Below are 20,244 nucleotides of genomic sequence, written 5' to 3'. Positions count from 1 at the left end.
TGAGCAGAGAGCGATCGGACAATATTAAGCATTCTATGCGCTATAGAAAGAGGAACTCGCTTGAATGTATTATCGATATCAGGATTATGGATTTTGTAGAAATGAGAGTCAGTTTTGATGAGATGGTCCCCTATTGGAATTGGCTGCCATGATTGACTGATTGTAAGAGAAGTGATATATCTTTTCATTTAAGAAAGGAAGTTACCTTGGATTTGAGGATTTTCTTGGATGGGGGCCAAATATGTACTCGTCTTTATTCAGCGAATACAATACATATTCATATGTATTCGGTGTGAACATAGGCAAGAATAGACGAGTAGGTCAAACTGTGGGATGGGCAAAGTTCCTTGGTACTTCTTAATTCCTCTGATAATATCACAGATCAGTAAACCAAGTTTGCTTTTCTCAGTCCCCATAAACTGGGTTTAGAAATTCAGAATTAATTTCATTCTTGTTTTTGTCACTTGGTTCTCAAAACGCTGCATCCTTCAACAATAAAGAGGCAGTCAGTCATGGTATGACATCCAATATGACTTACTTTTTTTTTTTTTTTTGACTTTTTAATTTTTGTCGTTTAAACTATTTTTCCATGCCGGTTATATTGTTAGTTTCTCTTGAACTGGTTCCAAGGATAACAAAGACATTACGAAGGTAACAAAAATATTATGAGGAAATGCAATGAGACCACTACGCTTCTTGATATAACGTTGTTAAGATCATTGTTGGGTCTTATTACAAGAACTCCACTGGCTATAAACCTTGATAGAATATTTTGTCGAAGTTGCTGTGAGCATTTTAATTTCACTTATGTATAGGAGAAAACATAACTTCCTCTGGGTAAACATTAGGTTATTCTAGTAAGAAAAATGGAAATAAATCTGTATAACACTGGGGAAACTAAACAATTGAGTTTATTGTAGATATGCAATAAATATATATGTATATTTATATAAAATATAGTATTTATGTATATGGATACATATACTTGCACACATATATACATATGTAGTAGATTTTAATTTCCATATAATTAGCATTATTACTTAAATTCAGTTCTTTAATGAGATGCTAATTAATAGCATAAAAATTATTTTGCCTTTTTTTCCTGCATCTTCTATGTCCAGACAGTATGTTATGTGCTTGACGTGTGTTTAAAGGTAAACTGAGATACATTAAAAGTTTGAGGAGTTGAAGCAAACACTGATTTGAATTGGGCAACACAAACTGAAAAAAGGAGCACTCTGTTAGCAGGAGCTAGGGGAAAGGTTTTTGTGTAGATGTGGATGCAAAGCAAGGAAGTTATGTGACTGGCTGTAGTTTAGACAGCTGCCTTCTTTGGAAGAGCCTCGTTGGCTGTTTGTGGTTAGTTGCTCTGAAGTTTAATTTTCTGAGATCGGAGTGCATTGATTCTGGTGTTGGTTGCAGTTTGCTTATGTAGGCTGTCCAGGCATTAGAGCCACTCTGGTCTAATGGCCTCCTTGTTTAACAAGGTTGATCACATTGGCTTATCTACTTAAACTTCACCATTGTTATTATTTTAACTGGTGAGATTACTGAGGCTTAGAGAAGTTGAGGCTCTTGTTCATAGTCACATAGCTTATAAAATGTGCAATTTGCCGTCCTAACTCTAGCAGTCTAGTTCCAGAATCTGTGCCCCTTCGCGTTCTCAGGCCTGCTTCTGGAAGAGCCCTGCCTGAGGCCTGTCACGGAATTGTGCAAGGAATACTGTTGGTGGAATCACAAGGTCTAGGGATGGTTCTCAGCTCTGGTTCTGACAGCGCGTACTCCCTCGTACTGGTCTTTGACTTTGTTTTCTCCCCTGTAAAATTAGGGTCTCATGTCTTAATGTCCCTGACATTAAGCTTTTGATTGCTAGTGCATCCATTTCAAGGACATTCCTCTCAAAGAAACAATTGCCAGCTGCATGACAGCTACTAGCGAAACAACTGGAGAAGAAACAGGCCGCTTTACTTATGATTTCCTTTGAGAAAGCTCTGGTTAACATGGATTACTAACTGCTTGAATGACCCCACTCTTCCCTTCCTGTGCCCTCATTCCTGATCTTACGTTTTTTTAATGTTTATTTATTTTTGTAATTTTTAAAAATGTTTATTTATTTTTGAGAGAGAGACAGAACGTGAGCGAGGGAGGGACGGAATCCGAAACAGGCTCCAGGCTCTGAGCTGTCAGCACAGAGCCTGACACGGGGCTCGAACTCACGAACCATGAGGTCATGACCTGAGCTGAAGTCGGCCACTTAAACTACTGAGCCACCCAGGTACCCCTTAATGTTTATTTCTGAGAGAGAAAAAGAGTGCGCGTGCGTGTGGGTGAGAGGGGGAGGGGCAGAGAGAGAGGGGGCAGAGGATTCAAAGTGGGCTCTGTGCTGATAGCATCAGAGCCTGATGTGGGGCTCGAACCCACAAACCTTGACATCCTGACCTGAGCTGAAGTCGGAGGCTCAATGGACTGAGCCACCCAGGTGTCCTATCCTGCTCTTATGTTTAAATTCACCCATAAAGGGGCTCCTGGGTGGCTCAGTTTGTTGAGCCTTTGACTCTTGATTTTGGCTGAGGTCATGATCTCATGGTTCGAGGGTTTGAGCCCCACACTGGGCTCTGTGCTGAGAGCGAGGAGCCTGCTTGGGATTCTCTGTCTCTCTCTGTCCCGCCCCTGCTCGCACTCTCTCTGTCTTTGTCAATAAATGAATAAATGAATAAATAAATGCACCCTTAAAGAGCAAACCCAAGAAACTGTAGATATTCCACCCTCAACCCTAATAAAGGCAGAACCCCACGTTTGTGCTTTCTTTCTCCTTTTCTCCCTCCCTCCCACACCCTCCCTGTGAACTTGCTACCTGGCCCTTAGGGCATGCTATGTACCCTCCAGGACTTGTGAGTGGTAAATCTTGTTCTTTGGAGTTTCCTGATGGTTGCTGCCGAGGTGCAACCTGTATTTACAGTAAGGACCACAAGGACTGTGCCAGTCCAGCCACAGCATTGGCTTCAGGAGGGCACATGTCTGTGGGGACTGCCACGAGTGGTAGGGCCCAGGCGAGGGCCGCAGACATTCAGGTCGATAGCATCACTATCAGTAGGCCGCGACCAACAGAACTAGACATTGCAGCTGGCATTCAGTGACTACATGAAGTAGGCTTTGGCCTAAAAGTCTGTACCAGATTATGAGTGTTGCTAAATACTTGGGGGCATGGCGGGAGTTGGGAAAACACAGCCACATCGTGAGTGAGGTGTAAGCTGGGTAGATACCAGGGTAGAGAAGGAGATTAATGCAGCTCGCTGAGTACTGGTGAGCTGCTAGAATTGAGTAAAGGGCTGTCTGTTTTTATTTTTTATTTTTATTATTATTATTTTTTGGTGTTTTTATTTATTTTTGATGGCTGTCCGTTTTTAGAGTGAAGTCAGGGAACTGGGGAGCAGAGAAGAGGTGGGCTTGGGGAGAAGAGGGAATACTTCAAAAATGTAAATTGCCTTGTAGAGAATAGTCTGGGGGAGAGGAAGGCTCTGTTTGTTTTAATTGCAAAATGAAGGGAGAAAGGCAGAAATGAGCCAGTTTTAGGAAAATGCTAATGTCCTAGTCCTCTCCAGCCTGTGGGAATTAGGACACACTGGTGGTGTGGCCACATCCGCCTGCCTTGCCCCCCTATCTGCTCAAGCACACCTCAGTTCTCTGCAGATCCCCACTTCCACAGTACTTTTGGGAGTCCCCAGTGTTTGCACCCTGTTGTGAGCACAGAAACCACTTTCCTTCAGGGCTTGCAGGTGACTTTTGCTTGTCTGTTTTTTAAAAAAAAATTTTTTTTAATGTTTGTTTATTTTTGACAGAGAGAGAGAGATAGAGCATGAGCAGGGGAGGGGCAGACAGAGAGGGAGGCACAGAATCTGAAGCAGGCTCCAGGCTCTGCGCTGTCAGCACGGAGCCCAACGCAGGGCTCGAACCCACAGACCACGAGATCATGACCTGAGCTGAAGTCGGATGCTCAACCGACTGAGCCACCCAGGCGCCCCATTGCAGGGGCCTTTTGTGAGGAGGTGGCTCCGCCCCAGGTGCTGTCCCCTACTGCTTCCCAAGCTCTAGAGCCCGGGGGGGCCCAGCAGCCTTGCATTGTCTTCAGTCCTCCTCACAGAGCAAGGAGCCTGGGTACAGTCCATGTGCAAATGAGAACACAGCTTTCCTCATGGAGCTCAATCCCGGTCATGGTCACAGTCATGGAGGCCAGGCTGGCAGCTGAACTCCACTTCCTGCTCTTTGAGCTCCAGCTTCAGATACTTGAGCTCAAAACTTCCTGCAGGATCTTTCCCCTGATTCGAACCGCTTCTCCAAATAGATGCCTGGGGATCCTGGGCATCTCCCTCCTGGTCATCCAGGTTTAGGAAAGCTTCATCTGCTCCATGGGAGTAGGGGACAGTTGTGACCGGTTGAATTTTAGAGGGATGTAACAAATGCAAAACACACTGTGGAGAAAAGAGCTTTTGGAATTGTTGTGTAGGCCTTGAATGAATCAATGATACGTACGTATCCACGATGTATGTGTGGATTCTGGAAGGAGGACTCTGAACCCGTGTATCTCATGCTGAGATCTTGACCTTCTTGAAGTCTTAGAATTTAGAATTGGTAGACACCCTGGAGCCCTAGAGATCTAATCATAACCTGTGTTGTTCTGAGGCGGGAAGACAATAAATATATGGTACATGTGGGTTCTCCTCGTGTAGCTTCACTTACGTTTCTCGAGTGAAGTCTTGTACTCAAACCCAGCGTTTTTGCCTTGCACATGAAAAAAGCCTGTATATACTAGCATTTAGATAAGGCCTGCTCTACCCCATTTTATATTACCCCAAATACAAGGTATGTAAAACCTTAACTTTGTGTAATAGCCTAGAACAGTGTTTGGTCACAAAGTAGTAATATGTTTTTTTGAGCAAATGAATGAAGAAATGAATATGTTTTTAGATGATCCAGAACGAACATGATGACCCATAGATCATCATGGGTCCATCCAGCATGATCCATAAGGCCTTCCAATAGTGATTTAGTATTAGTAATAGGCATATGACTTCTATGCTAGGGTATATTTCTACTCCAGTCACTTTCTCAGGTCTCAGATCACAGTTACATTTTTAGAAAGCTGAGGCAATTTAAAACTTAAAGTTAAACTTACTGATATGATTTTCCATAGGAAGTCTAACACTTAGAGGGTATAGGAATCCAAGAACAGAAGCTTTGTTTTTCTCAAGCGCACAGAACAGCACCCTCTACAGAGTAGGCACTCACTAGCTATATGATGAGTGAATGAATGCTTGAATGCTTTCCCCAATTGCATAAAAACATGTTTGCTTTGTTTAAAAGGAATCTACTACATAAGAATGTTATGCTTACAGCATTGTTAAAATTGCAGAAGTAGGCAGTCTTTTTTTTTTTTATTTACACTATCCAAGGCCTCAACTTAAAATACAAATTTTAGATGGTTGAAACCCGTATCTGTTAGCATCTTTTGAGTATCCAGCCAAAAGAAGAATCAGAGGGGGCAAATCAATTGACACGCTAGATATTGAGTTAAGAGACTCTTAGGTATGATTAAAAGGTACCAGGGCAACTTTCAGGAAGCAAGTGATGACCGTACTTATTATATTACTAAACTCCTTCTCTCCCATCGGAGTCAGGTGGTTCCTTCAACATGGACTAGAAGTTTACTATAGAGAAACATTGTTTGTTTGTTTGTTTTGGAGCTACAAATCTCTCATTCTACCCCAGACCATAAGAAGAGTGGGAATAGGGGTTAGGAACACTGTGTGGACTTGGGAGCCAGACTGCCTGGGTTCAGGTTCATGCTCCCGTCTTGCCAACTGCATGTCTTAATGGCAAGTTTTTAATCTCTCTGCTGTGATTTTCTCATCTGAAAATGATACTTATTTAAAAAAAATTTTTTTTTTAATATTTATTTCTTTTTTAGAGAGAGAGAGAGAGACAGAGTGTGAGTGGGGGAGGGACAGAGAGAGAGGGAGACATAGAATCCAAAGCAGGCTCCAGGCTCTGAGCTGTCATCACAGAGCCTGATGTGGGGCTCGAACTCATGAGCCATGTGATCATGACCTGAACCAAAGTTGGATGCTTAACTGACTGAGCCACCCAGGCCCCCCCGAAAATGATGCTGATTATAGTACCTATTTCACAGGGGTGTTGTGAGCATTAAACGTATTAATTTTTCCTAAGTGTTTGGGATGTGCCTGGCGCATAGAGTGGGCTAAATATTTGTTATTATCATTATTACTGCTACTAAAGTAAAGTGAGAAAAAGAATATGGAAATTTATTTGATGGAAATTTATTTCAAAAATCAGCTTTGCTAGACATGCTTCTCTTCCCTAAAGCAAGTCTTACTTTTTAAGTTGTTTATCTAGATTTACAGTATGCTACCCCTCCAGGCATTTTGGGTGCTATTTAGTGCCCTCCGACCATGGGGTGCGTGTCTTTATTTTCATTTAGCTGCTGAGCTTCATGGTGAAGGGCACAGCATTCCTGATTACCCAAAATGCTAAATAGTGAGGACCCAGGCAGACCAGGAAATTTGGAACTGTGTAATAGTCACCTGACATAATACATCTGCTTTCCCAGATGCAAAAATTCCATTCTTCTCATCTGCCTCTTCCTTGATTTCAATTTCTCTGCCTACTCTTTCCCTATATATTTTGTCCCATTTGGCTTTTAATTTTTTTCTTTTTCATTTTATTTATTTTTAGAGAGAGAGAGAGCACAAGCCGGAGAGAGGGGCGGTGTGAGGGAGAAAGAATCTCAGCCAGGCTCCATGCTGAGCATGGAACCTGACTTGGGGCTCGATCCCACAATGCTGGGATCATGACCTGAGCCAAAATCGAGTCGGACGCTTAACTGACTGAGCCACCCAGGCCCCCCTGTCCCACTTGGCTTTTAAAAATAATTCAGAAACTTCAAAAATGGGTAATACTTTGCTGTTTCCAAACTGCTTTCACATAATGTTATCTTATTTGATCTCTACAACATCTCTACTGGAGAAAGGCAGATAACAATTTTTGATCAATCTATCTGTCCTTTTTTTTTTCTTCCCCTCTTAACCTAGTTTAGATTTCATAATCCATCATTTCAGTAATACTTTTGGCAGTGTCTCATGCTTTTCTGCCCCTTTGGTATTTTGTCATCCTGTCTTGCAAAACCCTAATCCTGGATGAAACCAAATAGGCACTTTATCTAGATTCGCATCTGAGCAGCCCAAGCCGTGCTGAAGCAGTCAGTTTGTGTTATAAATTTGTGAGCATCGCTTCAAACGTGCCTTCAGGGTAGCCTGGCAGTCCTCTTCTGTTTCTCTGATCAGTTTATTCTCTATTTCCATGACTTTTCCAACATTACCCTTTCTGTTCAATATTCTGATTCTACACATGGCCCCGACCTTGGGTGTCACCTCACTTCCGCTTAGTTTTTAAAAATTTTTTTAAATTTACTTTTGAGGGAGAGAAAGAGAGAAAGACCATGAGCAGGGGAGGGGCAGAGAGAGAGAGAGAGAGAGAGAGAGGGAGACACAGAATCCAAAGCAGGCTCCAGGCTCTGAGCTGTCAGCACAGAGCCTGATGCAGGGCTTGAACCCGTGAACTGCGAGATCATGACCTGAGCCGAAGTCAAGATCTTGGAAGCTTAACCAACTGAGCCACGCAGGCTCCCCCTCACTTCTGCTTTGACAGGGATGACACCTAATGGGGTTTCCTACATCCTGGGTACTATTCCTGCAAACCTGTTGATATCTGCAACAGTGACATCTCCTTTTCTTTGTGTTATGTGACTAAACCACCCTTCTGCATCACTTGGGCCATGCCTTCCATATACACTTTGATTTCTTGATGCTTATACCACAGTCATCCCTTCTCTCTAATATATTAAACAGCTCTCAATCTTAGCCGGATTGTTCCCCTTGGCTTTTAAACACGCCCAGGGTTTTCCCATTTCAGAGACAAAATAGCCATAACCCCAGTAAAACTCCCTCAGTGTTTCATCCTTGGCCTGCTGTTACCCCACTGCAAATGAGTTTGATGTACGTGAAAATACTCTGTAAATAGCAAAGCTTTGTAGTTATCCAGGAGGCAGGGTTTGATGATACGAATGTACAAAATACCATGAGCCATGTTCAGTCTTCCGGTCCTTCGCCTTTGCCAGTGTGGTAGTGGTATGTGGGAAGAACCTGTGTCAGGGAAATACATGCGGTTATCATTAGTGACAAAGTAAGAAGAATCTCAAACACAGTCTTCAAAGATCAGCGATCATCGTGGACTGTGGAGGACAGTTTCTTAAGAAGTTCCTGCAGAGCAGTTTAACCCCGTGAGATTTTCTGGTGCTCTTTTTTGTTTTAAATGGCATAAGCGAGGTGGCCATCGTCTCTGGGAGGAGCTGAGGAAGACTCTGGTGCCAAAGTACTGGTTGCATACACATTTGGAATAACCAGGACAGGCTGGGAAGAAAGAATAAAAGAAGCACTATGGTTACTACAGTCCTCCTCAGTCCTGGTCCCCAGCCCTTTCTCCCTCCCCTGACTCAAGCTGAGCTCTTGGGAACCTGCCGTGGGACTTGACTGCTGCTCTTCTTCCTCCAGCACATACTCAATTATTTTACAGAGAAGAGGCCCAGCTCACCCTGCTGGTCTTGGTGATTGCTTCGTTGGCAGAATGGGCTACAGTACAATTTGTGCAGAACTCCAAGACCGAGAAGATGATCAGCAGGGCTGAGATTCCTTTCCCAGAAAGGAATCTGAGATCAAGAAAAAAACACGCTGAAATTTTGACTCATCAGGAGGGCTCCCCGCAGGCTTCAAAAAGTTATTGGCTCATCAAAGGTGCCACTGTTCATGCTCAGCTTACTCCATGATTGTTTCTGTGTTATCAACAAATGTTTATTTCAGGGAAATGTGAATTAATTTTGAATTTTCTTTAAAATGCCACAAGACTTTCCTTTTCTCCAGCAGACTGTTTAGAAACATTGGAAAAGAAGCGCACTGTTTTTCTTTGCAATGGATTTCTTGTTTTTATAAAAATGTTACCTGCTTATTAAAAAAAAAATTAAGCCATATAGAAAACAATCAATCCTCCCTAATGTCACTGCCTAGAAATAAGCAAAATTAATATTTTCTGCCTATTTTTCTAGAACTCTATGTAGAGGCCAAAAGGCAGATAGAAAAATGGATGTGTCGTGAGACAGCAAGAACTCTTCAAGAATGGAATTGTTTTGTACTTACTGTTTTGAAGTTTGTAAATACCATTTGATTTTAAAAGAATAGAAATAAGTAAATTAAGTCTGCTAAAATTACAACTAAAAGTGTATGAAATCCATGAAGAAGTTGAAGTAATTTTAAACCTACCCGTTTCAATTTTAGTGTGAAATGATTGCTTACGAAGAATAAGGCGATTGGGCACTCTTATTTGACATCTGTCTCGTCTCACCTCTCTTCACCTTTCAGATTTTGGTGATTATGTCACTTTTCACTTATTTTGGTGGGGGGAGTGGGTGAACATTAAAAGCTTTATATTCACTCCTGTAGCTGTCATTCCCCTTGCTGTTCAGTCTTCCAGTCCCAGATGATCATTTCATTGGTTTAGCGCTCCTTGCTAATCTTTTTATACAACTTCTCCCTGCCTTTCTGAGTTCTTGATTTAATTTACATCATGTGTGGTTGAATAAGCCTTGTTCAAGAATTTTATTGGATGTGTTATTCTTGACTCACAGTTTCTTGTCACCAAAAACTTGATGACATTGCTCCATTGTCTCTCCTCCCTGCATGTTGCTGTGGTGGACACTGAGTCACGCTGACTTTTCTTCCAGCTTATAGGTGATTGGATTTCTCTGCCTAAAACCTTAACGAATCTGTTGTTATACTTGATACCTTAACAAGGGTCTATATCTATGCATCTTTCTCAATGAGTTTACGTGTCTTTCTCCCAGATAGGTTATTCTCTTTCAACGTAAAAATTCAGTGATTCTCTTCGTTCAGGATTTTTTACTCAGTATCCCTGGTTACTTTTTTTCTGTACCATGTGTTGGATTCTCTACTCAGGGAAACCAAGTATTATTATGTTGGATGAAACTTGCCTGTCTGCCATGTTTATCATCTTCTTTCTATTTACTGTATTTCTCATTGTCTCATTGTCTTCTGTGAAGACTGTGACAGCAGGTTTTCTCTCTACCATATTTATTGAGCCCATTGTGTTTCTTGCTGTGTGTGATTTCTTTGTTAGATCTGTAATGGTTTGGGCTACTTGGTTTCTCTAGTGCCACAGTTCTTTTTATTTCATCCTGCCATTTTCTTTTCTCTCTCTTTTAGAGAGAGAGAGAAGAGAGAGAAAGAAAGCGTGCACAAGTGGGAAGAGGGGCAGAGGGAGAGAGAAAGAATCTTAAGCAGGCTTCACATTCAAAGCAGAGCCCGATGCAGGGCTTGATCCCATGACCCTGGGATCATGTCCTGAGGCGAAATCAAGATCGGATGCTCCACCAACTGAGTCACCCAGGCCCCCCCATTTTATTTTCTTATTAATTAATGATTTTCAGTAGTATAAAAATGCTCATGAGAAATCTTCTATTGATAATTGGGTAATGTTTTCTCCCGTATTGTTTTTTGTTGGTGGTATTGTTTTGCTTGTTACGTGTGCCACTGCTGCGACATGGTATAACATGGCTTGACCTGCTATTGGAAATTTCTTTTGTTGTCTCTGTGTTAAATGGAAAAACCTATACCTGGGATTGAATACCAATACCTGAAACCAAAGAGCTGGTTCACGTGTTAATCACAGAGTAGAGTCGTTCTGTCAGAGAACAGGAATTTGAGCTAAAATTTAAGGAAGTGGTTGCCCAGACTAGTAAGGAATCTAACCACGAGAGCGAGGACACTCAGTGGATTCCTCGTTTGTGTGACTCACATCTCCATCAAACCAGGGCACATCTTGTGAGGAAGAGGGAAGACACGTGTGTTTGCATCCATTTTATCATCTGATACGTCTTTTGTTCTAATCAGTTGAATTGTGTATCTTTTATTCAAAGTAAATAATAGGCATCTGAGTGTTTCTGGTGACCCATTAACCCGCGGGAATCTTAAGTTTTCTTTCCTCCTCTCTTCCTTTTTTTCCTTCCATTTCTTCCTTTAATCACTCTGATGTATTTAGATAGTTTCCTACCACTTTTTTCAGTTTTCTCATTCTTCAAGTGAACAACTGTATATAGGCCTTATGTTTGTTCAGATATAGTACAGGTGAGTTTTCCCCGATTATATTTCTCCTTAACTTTGTCCACTTTGTCTTCCTTGTTTCCAGCTTCAACTTAAGGGCTAGATACAGTTTTGTGTACATTTTGCTCAATGCTAAGTATGCAGCTGTAGCAGTGAGAAAAATAGCTTAGCTGGCACTGAGCACAGTTCTTGCTGGTGAATGTGGGCTCTGCTCTCTCTCTGTCTCTTTTGAGAAATGCCTATAGTAACACTTGCTCCAAGGTCAGAGGTATATCCTGTTCCTGTGGATTTCTGCTCACTCCTCCAGGTTTTCAAGGTGCACTGGAAGAAGTTAACTCTGGTGACCTTTCCTACTTCTCTTGAGGTCCTGGGATACCAAGGGCTTTTAGCATTCAGGATTTGCTGTATGCCTTCTTAGAATTGACTGCTCTCCACCTAAGTCTCCTTAGCCCTCGATCGGAGAGGATTAGTGAGACTTCTCTGTATATTGTCATTTCCTGCTTTTGCTAGTTTAGTTTCTGGGGAGTAAGAAACCAGGTCAGGAGCTGTGCTCTGCCACCTTGAGACGCAGCAGAACCATTTGGTTTTTCACTTGGATGCCTATTTAAGTGGCAATTTTTGAGTAATTTGTGTTCTTTGGTTTGGTATTATAGAGGATATATATTGTGTTCTTGCTTCACTCCGTGGTACTTACCAAGAAGTCCCCTCATATTCTTGCCTTCTTATAAGCACTTCTGTGCACTTGGCTCTTGGGGAAATCGTCAGAGTCCATGCTTTGCCTGACTGTGGTAATGAATGGATGATTCTGTTTGGAGAACATTGAGAGGCACGTGCTTCATTTTCAAGTTGCTTCATTTTTCGAATTTCTCTAATACAAGTTGAACATCCTTGACGTGGCCAGTTTCCCTTCATCCCGTTCTCAGTCTAAAATGAAACTACTCCATAACTTGACTGTCTTTGTTACGCAGAATTTCAAACCTCTAGGAAATACTGTCTGGGCGTCTTTAAGTCTCTTTAGCTGTCTTCCCCATCGTTCATGTGATCAACAGTGAAAGCAATAGAGGGTGTGCTTTCTGCCCCAATCCATCTGCAGAGGTGGGTCTTCCACTTTATTCTACAGTCCTAGCGATCCTGTGACATAGTAGTGGGGCTGCTATACAGTCATGAGAGATACGTGTGAGAGTGGCCAGAGAGGAGACGTGTGGTGGATGATGGGATACTTACGATTGCCCAGCAGTCTTGGCTGAGGATCCCATTCATACCCGCATCCAGCAGCAGCAGAGTCACTCCAGTGGAGACAAAGATCGCACTGACCGTGTTCATGCCTAGGCTGCCTTTAATCTAACGGAGGTGACAGGAAAAAGAAATCATACGTAGGAGAAAAACGAAGCAAAATGAAATAAGAATCAGTTAAATATAATGGCTCTCAATCCTTGAAATCTTCAAACAAATTTTGAAGTCGAAATGACTTGTTTTTCCTGCCTCTCTGAGTTTTCTTGAAAACTGTGCTGTATGCAGAGTGAAGGTAGTGTACTTCTAGTATTTGTAGAAAAAGGTACATAATACAGAGCAGAAGCTCATCCATCGCGTTTGTCTAAAAGCCTCACACACAATAACAGTTGTGTTCCCGGTTTAAAATACTAAAACAACAAATAAAGCTTCAATGAGCATTTTTCTGCGGCACGCGTTGTGTGAAATTATTTACGTACATTGTCTCATGGAACTCCTAAAACCGCCATACAAGGTAGTACAACAAAGCATCCAGTGTTACATAGATGGAAAAGCGTGTCTGCAAAGACATGTTTGCTGATAAATTTAGAAATTGACGAAAACCCTGAAGTCGTTCTAGGGACTCGGTAAAAAAAAACCCAGGTTTAGAATGAGGAAGTCATTAGGCTTTTGTGGGTAGAGATGTATGGGTAGAGTACAAAATTTTCTTCAGTTTCTACAAGAAGATTTCGACACGCAGCAGGATAATTGGGAAGCCAAGTCTTCAGCCAACTTGCTAGCAGTGGCTGAGTTAGTTCTTTTTAGAATTCACAAGAGCTTTGGCATGCCTTAGGGTCTCCCCACGGGCCTCTAAAATGCTGCTGGAAAAATTGCTTCAGGTACCATTTTAGTAGCTGTCTTCTCCAAATGGACAGATTCTGTGCCTGGACAACCTCAGTTAGAGGGAAGGATCCATAAATGATGCAGAGAAAGGGTGCTTTATTTTGTTTTTTAGATGACGACAGGAGTGGTTAATTGAGGTTAGACTGATTTTAGTTTCGTTTAGTCTAGCCTAGTCCCTAGTCCAGTCTCTAGTCTAGCGTTTAGTGTCTAGTGTAGTGTCTGGTCTAGGAGAACTTGAGCAGCAGGACTCTGTGTTCCCATTTTTCCATTCTTTCCTCCTGCACCGGATTAAATATAATCCTGAAACCACCTCTCCTCTGGTTGTCACCATGTCTTGGCAAATCACGTTCCTGCTCCTGTTTGAAAAGTAGACCAGGAAATTGCCAAAGGTGGGGAGCTGTGGCCAAGAGAGTTGAAAGACCTGTCTCAGTGATTGGTTTCATAAACTTTTTCTGTACCCAATTGGTGCTTTCAGTGATGACTTAACAAACTGTAAAACAAAAGTCACATCTGAGTAAAAATAGGCTGTGTGCAAATAAAAAATAAAAATACAAGGCAAGGCAGAACTGAGAAGTGGCAAATGAATAAGAGAGTCTTTGATACCAAAGTGGCGGGTGGGTATTTCCTGGCTCCTATATTCTGCTTTGGAGTTCCCCTAATGCAGTGTGACCCAGTGGAACCAGGGAGCCCTAGGATAAAGCTAAAAACCTTACCTATACCAGTTTCCGCTCTTGGGAGTCAGACAGTCAGGACATGGGGCTCTGCCATTTCTGAGTGGCAAATTGTGTGGACCGTGCTGGGGCACACATACCATGGAGGCAACCGGTAGAAATATTTTTGGGGGAAAGAGTGCTCCCCTTTGCATTTTCTGAATTTTCCTCTTTCTCAATTTTCCTCTCCAGATCAATTAAATGAATCTTTCAAAGAGTTTAAAAAGTAGAAACATTCTGACTTACCAGACTAGGGGAAAACTGCTTGGATGCCAGTATATAGAGAGCACTGGTAGCAATGAACTGTAGAAACAGACACATTTATTTGTGAAAGATGGGTTCTTTGGTCGTGGGAGCTTCTCTTTTAGTAGGAAAGATTGGTCTCTTTATGTTCATCTTGTTTCCCTGTCGAAAGTTCCTCTCATACTTCTCCATTTTCTGGAGTAACTTTCCGAGATTGTTTCCTTTGGACTTCTCCTTTTTTTTCTCTCCTTAGTTTCTCGCATGTAAAGAACTCATTCTCTTGTGAGCTTACCATGTGTGATGACTTCTGAGCTCACAGCTCCGTCTCTTGTCATGATCGTTTGCATGTTTTAATCATGTTCCCGATCGCCTCCTTTTGCCTGTCTCCACCCAGTACATACATTTCCATCTAAAACATAATCAGGAACTAAAACTTTGTTGGTTACTTGATCAGTGTAAACTTGAGGGTATGAGTTTAAACTGCAGGTTAAAATGGAGAAGAAAAGCTCTTCTTTTTTAAATACTCAACCAGAGCTGCTATATCTCACTTTTACAGTGGATCAGATGTGGGGCTTTTATAAAAAAATGGGCTATGCATAGGCTCGGGACAGCGGTATCTGATAGAGTGAGAAGGAGAGGTGTTCTAGCAGTCTACTCACAGAGATGCCACCCCGGATCGCATATCCGCTAATAAAAGCAAAGGAAAGAAATGCAAAAACTAGTCCATAAATGGCGTCCATTAAACCTAAAATAATTCTGAAACCAATGTGCATCAATCCAATCAGGATCTGGATTGCCTGAAAAAAGAAAACGGGCATTTTCAGGTTGCTTCTTCATTTTCAGGTATGAATGAGGCATCACTGTCACTGCTGCTGCTGCTTTTTTGTTGTCAGCTCCGTCAAGATGCATGGCTGTCCTTTATGCATATATACCTGTACCGCAGGAGGTCGGCCACAGAGGTTTTGGCAGACGCTGGAGCCAGGCCCTCAGCAGAGGCCTTGTTTGAGGTATTTGGGGAGGCTTGTAAGGATGGCCCAAGGAGAGTTCTTCAGGTGCGTGGTTAAGCATGCAGTGGTGTCCCCTGAGAGCCTCTAAAAGACTCTTAGGAAAAAATGCTTAAAAAAAAGTTTATTTATTTTGAGAGGGACAGAAAGAGCACACATGCATGAGAGAGGGACACAGAGAGAATCCCAAGCAGGCTCCACACTGTCAGCGCAGAGCCCAACGTGGGGTTTGAGCCCACAAACTCGTGAGATCATGACCTGAGCCAAAATCAAGTGTCAGATGCTTAACCAACTGAGCCACCCAGGTGCCCCTGGGAAAAAATGCTGTAACTTTTTTTTTTTTTAATTTTTTTTTTAATGTTTATTTATTTTTGAAACAGAGAGACAGAGCATGAATGGGGGAGGGTCAGATAGAGAGGGAGACACAGAATCCGAAGCAGGCTCCAGGCTCTGAGCTGTCAGCACAGAGCCTGATGTGGGGCTCGAACCCACGGACCGTGAGATCATGACCTGAGCCGAAGTCGGACACTTAACCGACTGAGCCACCCAGACGCCCCCCAAAAAATGCTGTAACTTTGATGGCCGTTCCAAATGGACCTGTTTTGCTTGGGAAATCCCTGTTGTGGAGAAAATATCAATGAAGGAAGTATCGGTGAATTTATGGGGCATTAAGTACATGTTTGATAATATTCTAAACCCTTCACTTTTATTGTTTCGTGTAATCTTCCAACCGATTGGATGGAGTCACAGAGCTGTCTGTCTTAGTTTTCTCAGGCTGCTGTAACAAAATACTGTGCTACCTTCTGGGTAGCTTATAAACAACGGAAATTTATGCCCACAGTTCTAGAGGCTGGGAAGTCCCACGTTCAAGGTGGTTGCCTTCTGGTGAGGGCTCTCTCCTTGGTTCATAGCGGGGGACTTGTCACTGTGTTTTCACATACCGGAAAAGGCTAGGGATCCCTCAGGAGCCTCTCTTGTAAGTCACTAATCCCATTCATGAGAGTTCCTCCTTCATGATCCAATAAGTATTTCCCAAAGGCCCACCTCCTAATACTATCTTTAAAGTTAGGATTTCAACATAGGAATTTTGGGAGGACATTCAGAACACAGCAGTGTCCAAGGTCATATAATTACTGAAGAGCAGATCTGGAAATTTAATATAGGAAATTGATTCCAGAACTTGTGTCTTAAGTATTGCATCCAGCCTCCCTGAAGGTTCAGCTCCACCTCTCCACAAAGTCATCTCGATTATACTGGTCAGCGTAAGCTCTTCTTTCTTTCTAAATTCCTGTTTTATCTTATGATATAGATTATACACCTTATTACTTGGTTTTATGCTTGTTTATATTGTTCTTTTTTAAAAAAAATCTTAGGTGCACATTTTCTTGTTGGCCAAGACATATCCTCAAAGACAGGGAATACATCTTTGTACCTCTTAGAGCACCTTCCTTCATCCTGGATGAGCACATTTGTGAGAAATAAGAACTGTTAGATTGGGCCAGAAGTTAACTGGAGATTTACCATTTGTTTCTTCCCAAACGTATGCCTTAATCTGCCCAAGAAGACTGCAGATACAAAGATTGCTGTGTTTATTTCTTCAGTAGCTTTCTGTTGAGTACAGTTAAGTTACTAAGTTGAATCAGAGTTGGAAAAAAAAATCACAGCTTCCTAAATAGTGCTAAGAGATTCATATTTTCTTTGAATAATGAATTTCCTTGAAATTCAGGCTAATGAAAGCTATGAGCCTTCTCCCTGAAAAACCATTCTTAAACATCCATCCATACACACATCACACTTTTGTATAGAACTTCAGAGGTGTCATGGGCCTGTTTTAGCCAACCACGGGTCTCAGTTGAAGTGATTAGGCATTATATTTGGCTTTTACAGACTCTTCTTTAGAGAAGAAGTTCAGTCATCTGACCTCAGGCTTCTTATCCTCACCCTTGCCATCATCTTGATGGCAGTTAGATGTTGGGTTAATGCTGGTCTACTCTTCTCCTGGTATCACCCTGGCTGTACCATATACCGACCGAACTTGCCTACAGGCCAGATTTGGTAATTTGGTCATTTAACTTACTCTTGACGTTTGGCCACAGCTACTTTACATTCTGAGTCTGCTGGGGCAGATGCCCCAAGTCCTACCACCTGCGGCTCCTGTACTGTTGTGGTGCTTGGGGGCTACTAATAGTGTAGATGTACAGTCTTCAGGGAAAATAAATAGCTTCTGTCAACTGGAACTTTTACAAACAAAACGGCAACCATCACTTTAAAGTCCTTCCCCTGAACGCCTCTCTGTTACCAGTTAGAATGCCCCAGTGGCTCCCCATTTCCACTCAGAGTACAAGCCAGAGCCTCTGTCCTCCAGGCCTCACAGGGTCTGGCCCCCACCCCTCCTCTGCCCTCCTTGAGACGACCACCTCCCTCCATCATACTGTTCTACTTAACCGGCCTCCTTCCTGTTTCCCAGACACAGCGCATGTTCTCCTCTAAAGGCCTTTCCAACTTTACCTGGAAGCTCTTGCCCTGATGTCTGCATGGTGTGCTCCTCCCTTCCTGTCTTTGCTCAGATGTCATCTTCTAAGGAAAGCCTGCTCTGATCAACTTGAAATTGCTACCCCTGCCCTTCACTGCCTGGTACTTCTTATACTTTTTATGCTTCTTTATTTATTTACATTGGTTGTCATCCCCCACTATACAGTTTCTAGAAGAGTATTCAGAAATTTTTAATGATTGGACATGTAGGTCATGAGATCACAAACTTCTCTCCACCTATAACTTATAAGCACAATCAAACCTTGCAAATGCAAAATTAAAATTCTCATAGTAAGTAGACTTACCCCTAGTATCTTTGCTTCTTCTCTGAAGTTTGTGGTTGCTGCTCCTGTAGCTGGGTTTACCATTTGTATGTTTCCTTGGCCCTGCTGACTCTTGGTGATGATTCCTGGAGACCCAAAGAAGGGAGGCTGGGCACTCTGAGCTTGTTTTGTGGGGTGCGTGAAACCCAGGGGTGGTGGGGGCCCAGGAGCCATGGTGTTGCTTGGTGGGTAAGGACTGAGTGTGGTTTCATATGTTTGAGGTTGGGTTGAGCAGGGGAGGGGCAGAGAGAGAGGGAGACACAATCTGAAGCAGGCTCTAGGCTCTGAGCTGTCAGCACAGAGCCTGATGTGGGGCTCAAACTCACAAGCTGTGAGATCATGACCTGAGCTGAAGTTGGGCGCTTAACCGACAGAGCCACCCAGGTGCCCCAGAATTACAGTCTTTTGATGCATGGAGAAGACTTTACAAGCCAGACTGACTTCTTAATGGTTCAGTGATTAACTTGGTAAGGCCTCAGCCTCAAGTGAGCTGTCTAGAGAGCTAGCATTTTATGAAACAGTTATTATAGGCACAGTAGGGTGTCATGGTCAGGAGCAAGAACTTGGGGTTAGAATCCTGGCTCTGACATCAGCTCTGTGTCTTTGGCAAGCTTGCTAACCCCTCTTTGCTTTAGTTTCTTATCTGTAAAATGAGGATCATAGGAGTACCTTCCTTATAGGGTTACTTGGAGTATTAAGGAGTTATTCCGTGTAAAGTTCTTAGAGTTGTACCTATTAGAACTTCATGGGTTGGCTCCATTACTGCCAAGCTGATGAAATATATTATCTCTCTTAGTCTTTAACCACCCCTGCTGCCCCCGATGAGGTAGGTATTAATATCATCCTCATCGTACAGTGAGAGAATTGCATCAGAACTTACACTTGTAACCCTTAGCTTTGAGCTGCTTAGGTGCTAGATACAACTGAAAAAGGTGGAAAATTAAGGGGAAAGGTGGAAAACACATTTTGGAAACCTCTGAGTACAAAGGGATTACTTTTTCAGAGCAGAAACACATTTGAATTCACAAAAGGTTATTTATTTTAATTTTTTTAAAAACTTATTTATTTTTGAGAGAGAGAGAGAGAGAGAGAGACAGAGTGTGACCAGAGGAGGGGCAGAGAGAGAGGGAAACACAGAATCCAAAGCAGGCTCCAGGCTCCAAGCTGTCAGCACAGAGCCCGACGTGGGGCTCTAACTCATGAACAGCCAGATGGTGACCTGAGCTGAAGTCGGACGCTTAACTGTCTGAGCCATCCAGGTGCCCCACAAAAGGTTTATTTTAAACAAACAAACAGTTCCATAGCTGTGATTCTTGGAGTGACTCCCTATAGCTCTCAAATAACATTTGAGAATATGAGATTTTATAACCCATGGATGTGACTTCTGTGACTATTTAGTGCTCAGGCCCTATCAATGTGCTATTTCCCTAACTCCCCATCTGCTCCTTCACTAACTCTGGGGCCTGGAGCAGCTTTCTTAACCAAATCCGTGTTATCAGTCCCTGTGTCTCAGCTATGAAATGAGACTAACGATGTCATTCGGAGTGGCAGGTATGAAGATCAGGTAATCTCAATTCCTGTGAAGCTGTTGGAACGGTGCCCATATGGAGCTTGATAAAAGGCAACTATCATTCTATTCTCAGAACCCAAAGTCTAGGTTGAAGAAGGGGATGTGGGCATATGAAAAGTATATGATGGAGATTGAACTCAAAAGGTCAGTGCCAAGACCAAGGAGCTAGGAGATGGGAGCTCATGGTTCGGTAATTAACCAGAACAAAATTTTTCTTAAGATTTTTTTCTTTAAGTATTACAGCAATTAAATGATCTGTGCATGGAGGTGCTCTCGTTACCTCCTTCCTTTCCTGTTGATCATTGTCATTTTTGTTTGTTTCATTGGGAAATTTAGTAAGAAATTTCAAGGTTTTTCATTTATTTATCAACATTTTTTGATTTCATATCTGCTGTTTACTTCTTGGACTAAGGCCTGTGTGTTCCATATAGAATCCAGACTATTAATAGTTTATAAAGAGTATGCTAGTCTTAGATGCATTCTTATGGGGGCAAGTACTGCTTG

General features: G+C 42.4%; 1 protein-coding gene across 1 annotated transcript; it reads right to left on the bottom strand.

Moving 5' to 3' along the window:
• Nucleotides 1-8,384: 8,384 nt before the first annotated feature.
• Nucleotides 8,385-18,344, bottom strand: MS4A12 (membrane spanning 4-domains A12). Its single transcript, XM_007092130.2, has 5 exons — nucleotides 18,153-18,344; nucleotides 14,971-15,108; nucleotides 12,473-12,587; nucleotides 8,668-8,780; nucleotides 8,385-8,486 (listed from the first exon to the last, which is right to left on the bottom strand). The coding sequence occupies exons 1-5, from the start codon at nucleotides 18,342-18,344 to the stop codon at nucleotides 8,385-8,387; spliced, it is 660 nt and encodes a 219-aa protein (XP_007092192.2).
• Nucleotides 18,345-20,244: the final 1,900 nt, after the last annotated feature.

This window comes from Panthera tigris, chromosome D1, assembly GCF_018350195.1.
Source record: "Panthera tigris isolate Pti1 chromosome D1, P.tigris_Pti1_mat1.1, whole genome shotgun sequence".
Lineage (NCBI taxonomy): Eukaryota > Metazoa > Chordata > Mammalia > Carnivora > Felidae > Panthera > Panthera tigris.
Note: the sequence above shows the minus strand (reverse complement) of the source record. Positions and strands in the feature narration are given on the sequence as shown.